Genomic DNA, 8090 nt, shown 5'->3' on the forward strand with positions numbered 1-8090 from the left:
GTTTCCGTGTGTTTCTCTGTACCTGAAAACCCGAGTCACTGCCTCCGTTCTTCCCCATGTTGTTCTTCAAGAGCTGAGAGATGATCGTAGCCCCAGGGAAAGGCATTATGGCGTCCTCGTATGAGTTCGCCCTCTTCAGCAGCTTTCTCAGAACGTTCGACTTCTCGCCATCACCGTTGGTTGCCCCGTGGTTGTGACCGACCAGCGAGCAGTCGTCGTCCTGATCGGGGCCGTGGGATTGGTTCATTCTGTCGATCAGGGTGTCCCTGGCGCGGGCGAATATTGCGCTACCCACAGTCCTTTTCACCCCGATGTCAACACGTCGCCGCTTGGTCTGTCTCGTTAGGAGGGTGGTGCTGTCATGATCAGGCATCACGCAGGGCAGCTAAGCAGACATGACCAGGGGTCCTCACAGACACACGCACACAGGATCAGAGGAGTTACCTGATCAACAACAACAAACACGAGGAAACACCTTTTACTGGCAGTTAACGAAACTTCTCATTTCCACCTCTGATCTGTCTTACGTGGCTCCGGTTTTACAGACAGGAAGGATCTGAAAGAAGCCCACTTGCTGAAATTGGTAATTATATTTAAAGACAAAAAATCAGTGGCCTTCTCTCCAAAAAAACTTTCATTTTGAATTAGAAAATTACACTAACAATGTAAATTTAACACATTTTAGAGACACTGGATGACGACAGGTAATAAAAAAGGAACCTGCTGTTAAAACAACAAGAAAAACCTATCTCTGTCGTCTTTATGAAGCATCAGCGTACACAATAATTAAAGGAATTTAAAGAAAAAGAGGAGAAGCTCTTTGTTTTATTGATCTAACAGTTGGAGAAATACAAAAACAGGACACGGTTCATTTCTTGACCAAAAGCCAAGGGAACCACAGCGAGAAACAACACACTCTTTAAAATAGTTCAAGGAGATATTCCCGCAGAGAAGTAACACCTGCCTGTAATAACCAAAATAATTTCCCATTTCCTCCTCGTCTCCTGGGGGCTAACCTTGATTTCTGCATCTTGTGAGAAGCTGTGAAGAATTGACAAGCTCTCTGACAGAGGGCATTCAACTCCACTGTGAAGAAAAATAAACCCGTTTTTTTCCCCCTCACTTTATGATCTGCCTGATTTTTTTCTGCTTCTTTTTGATTTGGAAGAAATACATTTTTATGTTGTATTTTGCAGTGAATTTAGTTGTTTGTGAAATTATTTTATCCCCCCCCCCCACACACACACAAAAGTTATTAACACATGCTGTATGAGCTGAATAATTAAAAGTGGGTTTCTCGTGCTGCCATGTGTGAGTGGGGCTTATCTGCTATATGGCAAACACAAAGAGGGGCACGCACAGTGACCGTGAAAGGTTAAGTTTCTCTGCTGAAGCATTGGAAACACCCAGAGCTCAGAGCTTTCACTACCTGTGCAATAGGTTGCTTTTCATTCCTACAGAAGTTGCCTCATAGCTGAATCACACAAAATGAGATGCACAAGAGTGCAAACCACAAAGTTTTCAAACTGTGAAGGAAAAAAAAAACAATTAAAACATTTCAGCTCGTCTGTTTTCAAGCAGGCGCAAATTGTTTGCACTTGTACCTGCACTGGTGAACACAGACAGTGTTTCCCATGTTACGTGTTTGCATCTGTTTTGCAAAGGATTTCAGTTTCTAGACTAGGGAAATGATTCACAAATTAAGAGTGTCCAGCTTTACAACAACAGTTCTGCAGCTCGTACGTTGGCCAGAAACGGGTACGATTTCAGGCCCATCTGCAAAATACACTCAAACACTGCTGTAGAAAGGATTTAAAAAGACTAAACACACACACACGCATACGCTCGGAAAAACAAGATGCTTTTGCATCAGTCAGCAGCAGCCGATCAAAGCAGACCCCGGCGTGTTCCTGCTGGGGCCATTACCAAATGAGAATGGTTAGTTTGAATATGACTTATGCCAGTTCTGCTGCTGTTAGGTGTTCAGGAAAAACATGTTCCCTCAGCGCAGAGCCAGGGACTGACCCAGATACACACACACATATACTGAGCACGCATGCATACACACATTGGTCTGTGTTTGCATTATTGGTTCTTCAGCATTACTCTGTGCAGTGGTCTGTCACACACACACACACACAGGGAAACAGGGACACAAACAGTTTACATTAGTGAGGTCCAAAGAGCTCGACAACCTATTTTGAAACTGGCGTCTTAGTTCAAGTTGAGAATGCCCGGGTCTGACCGCTTCAATAAAACACTAAACAAACAGAAGACAGGGACACCTCAGAAATACACAGCAGCTCCAAAGGTTCATCTACTCACAGATGAATTTTAATAGAAGTTGGATGAACTTTTCTTTCTTTTTTTTTAAAATGAGCTTCTGTTGAAGGTGAGGTGGAGAAAAAGGAGATGTGAGAGTGTGTGTGGCTTTTTTGGCTCAAAACTGAAACTTTTGTTTTAATCTGAAATTAAAGGGCAGGAATATCTGGCTCTGTAATTGAGAACTGAAATTGGAAGTTAGCGATTAATACGTGTAAATGTTAGATTTCAATTCACAAAGGAATACAAAGCGCTACGTGACTTTTTAACTTTAAACTGCCGTTTAAATACCTTTGCCTTCATAATGTAAATGTAATAGTTCCAAATCATAAATACTTACAAAACAATTAAATATTACACTTGTTTTGTTCCTTCTTTTAGTTCGTTTTGTCTCGATTGAGTTAAAAACGGGGAAAGCTTAAAAAGTGAAGGCGATCACAGCTTGTTGCTGCAGCTCGCTGTGTGCGCTCTGAGCGGAAAGCGAAGCCGTGCACAGTCCGAGGGGGAAACAGACTGTGGACCACACTTACACGGAGATCTTAGTCATATTCCAAACAACCATTAGCCCACGATCATGACACGACACGGGCTTTTCCACTCACCCCCGCCGTTTATTCTCTTAGTTTAAAGTGAATAAACTGGATAAAGAGCAAAGAAGGAAGAGAGAAACCCGCCCACGTTTGGCTTTAATTGCAAAACTGATAACAAGAAACTGGATTTTTACCCCTTCAAAATAAAAATTATCCATCAACCTGCCATAAAACGCGAAAGAAGGGAATGTGTGTGCGCGCACACGCGCTGACAAAACCAAATAAAACCAAGAGTCTGAGTTCAAATTTCAAACAAACTTTCATGTATCATTTTTTTAAAAGTCCTTCCTCACAGTCGGCCTGTTTTTGTGTTTTGTTTTTCAGCAGAAGCAGATTGTAAAACAGTCCCGAGATTAAACTGAGCCATCTGGATCGAAGCTGTGAGGCAAAAGATGTCCACGAACTGGAGGCAGTGCGAGTGAAGTTGCACTCGGGTTATTCACAGCCACGCGTGTTCCTAACAGGCAGCAGACACAAACACGGAGAATAAGAGTTTGTACTTACTTCTCTCTCTCTCGAGCCTTTCTCCAAGTCGCTCCGTCGAGAAGGGGAGAAAAAAAGAAACGGGATGCGAACGCGAGAGACAGATCCGCGCTCGCCGTTGAGATCAATGCCGTAATTTACTACAGCAAAGTGGAGACGTATGCAAGAGCGTGCACGCGCGCGGGCGTGAGCGTGTCTGTGTGTGCGGGAGAGAGAGGGAGACAACAGAGAGACGCTCGCGGAGAAGTGTGCGCACGATAGAGAGCGATAGGAGAGACGCGGAGAATGAGAGAGAGAGAGCGCGCGAGAGGGGGAGAGAGAGCGCCGCTCTCCTCCCGGGATGGGAAGTGTTTAGTATCGAGCGCACCCGCTCCGTCCGGCACTCCTCGGCTCGTCTCTGACCGACGGCAAGACTCTCAGTGAAGAAACAAGAAGAGACGCGCGTGAAGGATACGTGAAGACGCTGCGTCACCGGCCGACACAGTGAGGTAATGGCTCCACCTGACCAATAAGGAAGGGGAGCCGGGGACGGTGGATTTTATTTATAAGGAGCCCCGCGGTTAACAGCGCGCTCCCAGAGCAAGGAGAGGAGAGAGGAGCACGCGGCGGGTAAACTGAAAGTCAGTTCACCAGTCTTTCTCCAAAAGTTCCTTTTTTTGGTTTTTCTAGAATAAATGTATACTTTGAGTTCAATCTAAAAGGCATCACGTGACTTTTATTGTTTTAATATGGTTAATAGCAGGATTTAAAAATAATTTGCTTTTCAATAAAAAAGAGTTTGAGTGACAGCTGGTTTGGTGCTGGATGTTCTCAGCTGTGTCATTAACGATTCAATAAACACTGGCTTTAATTCGTTTAATGTTTCTTTGCGTTCATCGTCTGCATTAAAAAAACAAAACATTCATTTACTACTTTTTGTTCATCTTTAATTGCGCGTGCGCAATCGGAGACCTCTGTGCCGCTCAGCGTAAAGAAAGTTACCGAGACTCAGACAAACACCCCGCTGCTGCTGGTTGATGGGAAAACTCCCTTCTTATCCAGAGATCAGAGGTCAGGGAACACCTGGAGCTGCGAGGGACGCGCTGTTGCTCAAGGGCACTTCAGCAGAGCAGAGGCTTAAGAGCTGGAGGACTCTGTGTTTGTGCCGGTGTCTGTCCTCTAGCAGGCAGAGTTGTAAATAAAACAGAATAACGGGGGCGAACGCATAATATTTCTAAGCTTAAATCACGCACATGGGCCTTTAAAAAGCCACGAGCTGCTCACAGATCCAGGAGATTCACCCAGATTTGAAATATCGCTTTAAAGCTTCTAGCTTTTACTGCGGTTTTTATGTGAGAGGTGTAAATTATTTGCAGAAGGAAAAATCTGTTGGAGATGTGTGTTTGCTACTGCCGTCACGTTCCTACAGTGTGGAGGTTCACGGAACTTCACTGACCGTTTTCACAGATCAGACGAGTAAATCCGAATCACAAGAGGTTAATGAAAAACACCTGTGATTTTTTAAGAGTCTCAAAATGAGTCTTTTAATTTTATACAGTGCGTATTAAACTGTTTGGAAGTCTACATCACTTCTCAGGGGAGGACTTAAAATAAAAACTGAATTAAACCCAAGAAAAAAAAGACACACAATTTAACCATTTGGCTTAATAGAATAATAATAATAATAATAATGAAAAACGTTTTAAGACGAAATCGATGTTTTTTTTTTTTTGAAAAACTTCCTTAGATTGAGGCGAGGCTGGAGATTCCTGCGCTCTCTTTTTATTACGCGTTTCGTGTGTGAAAGATTTCCTTCTCTAAAATTCGCATCTCAAAAGTTGCTTTTTTAAGATGCTTTTTCAAAACCCCGCCTTTTAGTTTCCCCCCAGAATTAAACCTCAGCGTCACTTAATTCAATTAAAGAAGTGGACATTTCATTCGTGGCGCAATTATTCAAAGCGCTCTGTGGCAGCTTCGTGATGCAGAAAACAAACAAATATTAAATTACAAATCAGCGAGAGGGAGAAAAAAGAAATCCCCCCCGAGGAGACACGAGTGTGTTTCGTGCCATGCGGGTTGTCCTCGCGTGCAGAGGCATTCAGGGCCTCTTATTTCATTTTTTCTTTTTCTTTTTCTAATGATCGGCTGCCACATTATTAAGCACAAAGAGAAACGGCAGCTGAACTTCACCAGAATACAGCACACAGATCTCCTTTTTTAACCAACCCACGCTCTCTCTCTCTCTCTCTCTCTCTCTCTCTCTCACACACACACACACACACACACACACACACACTTAACAATAAGCTATAAAAGTTGTGACCTATTTGAGCCACGGCGTACTGGGTGATGCCATTTAGAAGTTCGCTAACTTCCACATTATTGTTTTGTCTTAATGCGCACGCGAATTTGCACCAATCTGGGAGACCCGGACACAGGAGCAGAAAGTTGAAGAGATAAGAAAAAAAAAACCTTTTGGCCTGTACCAAAAAAATAAAATACTAATAAAATATTTAAAAATCCTCAGTGTGAGGCCAGAATAGGTGGAGAATAATGATCTTATCTTACAGAAGAGGAGGAGACGGTGCTGCTGCTGAAAACTGTAAACAGCGGGGGGGAAATGTCAAACTGAGAGAGGCTACTGTTAAATTTCAAATACAATAATTAGAAATACTAATATAGTAATACAAATATATATATGTTTTAGATGGCGTATCGTGGTAATTGCGTGCTGTCATTTAAACCCACAGCAGTAACACAGACACGAAACATGTTTCTCACCGCGTTGGGTTGAAAATAAACGCTTTAATGTTTAACTCGCTGACTTCCCTTTTATTTACTTGCCTGATGTGGCGATGACCCCCGCAAACTGTGTCTGTTGTGTGCGCGCCTGGTGCTGGAGCGAGAGCGGGAGCGCGCAAACGGGCGAGAAGACTCAATGAGGGACAGACGGAGAGAGAGAGACTTGAGTGAAACAGAGAGAGAGAGGGGGGGGGATAGGAGGTGGAAGTTGTGTGAACTGTGTGAAAGAGAAAGTGTGTGTGTGTGCTTCGGTCACGGTCAGTCACCATGATCAGTCTCTATAGTTTACTCAGTACATCCCAGTGTGACCTTACAACTCTAACAGCAACACTGGGGCTTTTAATCAAACTGACCCCACTGCTCGTTTTTTTTTTTTTTTGTTGTTGTTGTTTCTGGGGGGGGGGTTTTAGGATTTAGCCAAAGAGCCAAACTGACTGTCCAAACACAAGTCGTGGTCAAACAGCCCACAGTGCAAGTCACCTTTAGAGCTCGGATCCACGGCAGGGAAGGGAAATAGTTGAAAACACCACCTGAGGCAGCCTGAAACCAGTAAATCTCAGACACTGTGGAGGAATCAGAGTCTGCAGGCAAACATGTGGAAGAAGCTCCAACATGTTAAAGCTGGCTCTGTGAGTCACAGCACAACTGTAGTTTTAGTTGTCGTCAAAGAGCAGTGAGTACACGTCTTTAATGTGAGAGGTGATGCTAAAGAAGAAGAAAACTGTTGCAATAAATGGAATTCACCACAGGTTCAGAAAAAGTGATGCTTTTCTTTTTGGCGCTAAAGAGGAACCTGCGTTATCTCGCGCGCCTCAGACAGTTTTCTCCCAGTTCCACTTTTCTGTTTCAGCCACAGACTGAAGAAGCGGCAACATCAGATCTGCTGCTCAGTGGACTTATGTTAGATCTTGAGATCCAAATTATGTACAGAATAAAGGTGTGGGTGGAGTGGGGGACACACACACAAAATAATCTTTTTCCTCTGCACTTTAAGTAGAGAGGTAGATTTTTTTTTCTAGCAGCAGTTATTAAAGGTGCATCTGGAGGATTTGCTGCAGTGGCTTCGGCTAATGTCGCTAAAAACAGCATAGTCCCTTTTTCTTCAAAATAATACTTGAATATCATCAAAATTTCACTTTGCTAAAAGGCTTGCTATGTCATGTAAGGACTCCTTATGCGCACACACACACTGGCACTGTCTTTTTGCAAGAACAAGATATATGTGGATTATCATCACGCTGAAAAAATACACAAAAAGGGAATAATGAAAATAGAAGGGCATAGTGAGGGAATAATGATAGGCCTGCCACTGATGGAGGTCTGGAGGTAAAGACAGATGGATGCAGAGGTTTCTCATTCTGTCCCCCCCCCCCCCCCCCCCCCCCCCCCCTCCTGACACACTCTTTCTCTCTCCCTGTCCTCACCCTTTCCCTCTTTCTCCTGTCTCTTTTCGTCTGCTCTCCATCAAGATGCCATTATTCAGGACATTAGCGAAGAAGAGCTAAAAGCTCTCACTGTCGAGGAGGGTCCCAGGGTCCTTTCTGAGAGAGCTCTGATGCAAACGCACACACACGCACGCGAGCATGAACGCACACTTTGACTACAGAAGTAGCGTATAGTATAGGTGAAGAGGTAAGAGGTGGTGAAAAGGTCTTATTGCAGACATTACCAGGTATCTCGGCTCCTCTACTCTCCTCTGTGAGCAGAAACACAGACATTAGCTGGCACAAAGGAAACGAACAGTGCTCAATAAAGCAACACACAGTGTCCCCGCGGGTCTATTTATACTTGTGAACTTTCTGATCTTCTCTCTCTTTGCTTTGCTTTCCACGTGTTTTCTTCATCCTACCACTCGTAATGCATCTAAAAATATTCAAAGTTGCACCAAAGTGAGCAAATTAGGAACAGTGTTGA

The 8090-nt window shown here is 43.8% G+C and overlaps 1 protein-coding gene across 2 annotated transcripts in view; it reads right to left on the reverse strand.

The window, feature by feature from the left end:
* prox1a (prospero homeobox 1a) overlaps positions 1 to 5013 on the reverse strand; it is a 42380-nt gene extending 37367 nt beyond the window's left edge. Inside the window, exons 1-2 of one of the 2 annotated variants that reach the window (XR_014872448.1) lie at positions 3417 to 5013; positions 23 to 444 (exon numbers count right to left, since the gene is read on the reverse strand). Coding sequence is in view for 1 of the 2 variants with exons in the window: in XM_085151814.1 (XP_085007940.1) it covers positions 23 to 373 (351 nt within the window). In the remaining variant the exon portion in view is untranslated. The remainder of the gene's footprint in view (positions 1 to 22; positions 445 to 3416) is intronic. The other variant, XM_085151814.1, reaches the window with a different exon arrangement.
* Positions 5014 to 8090: the final 3077 nt, after the last annotated feature.

The sequence above is a fragment of the Neolamprologus multifasciatus genome, chromosome 23, assembly GCF_963576455.1.
Source record: "Neolamprologus multifasciatus chromosome 23, fNeoMul1.2, whole genome shotgun sequence".
Taxonomy (NCBI): Eukaryota; Metazoa; Chordata; class Actinopteri; order Cichliformes; family Cichlidae; genus Neolamprologus; species Neolamprologus multifasciatus.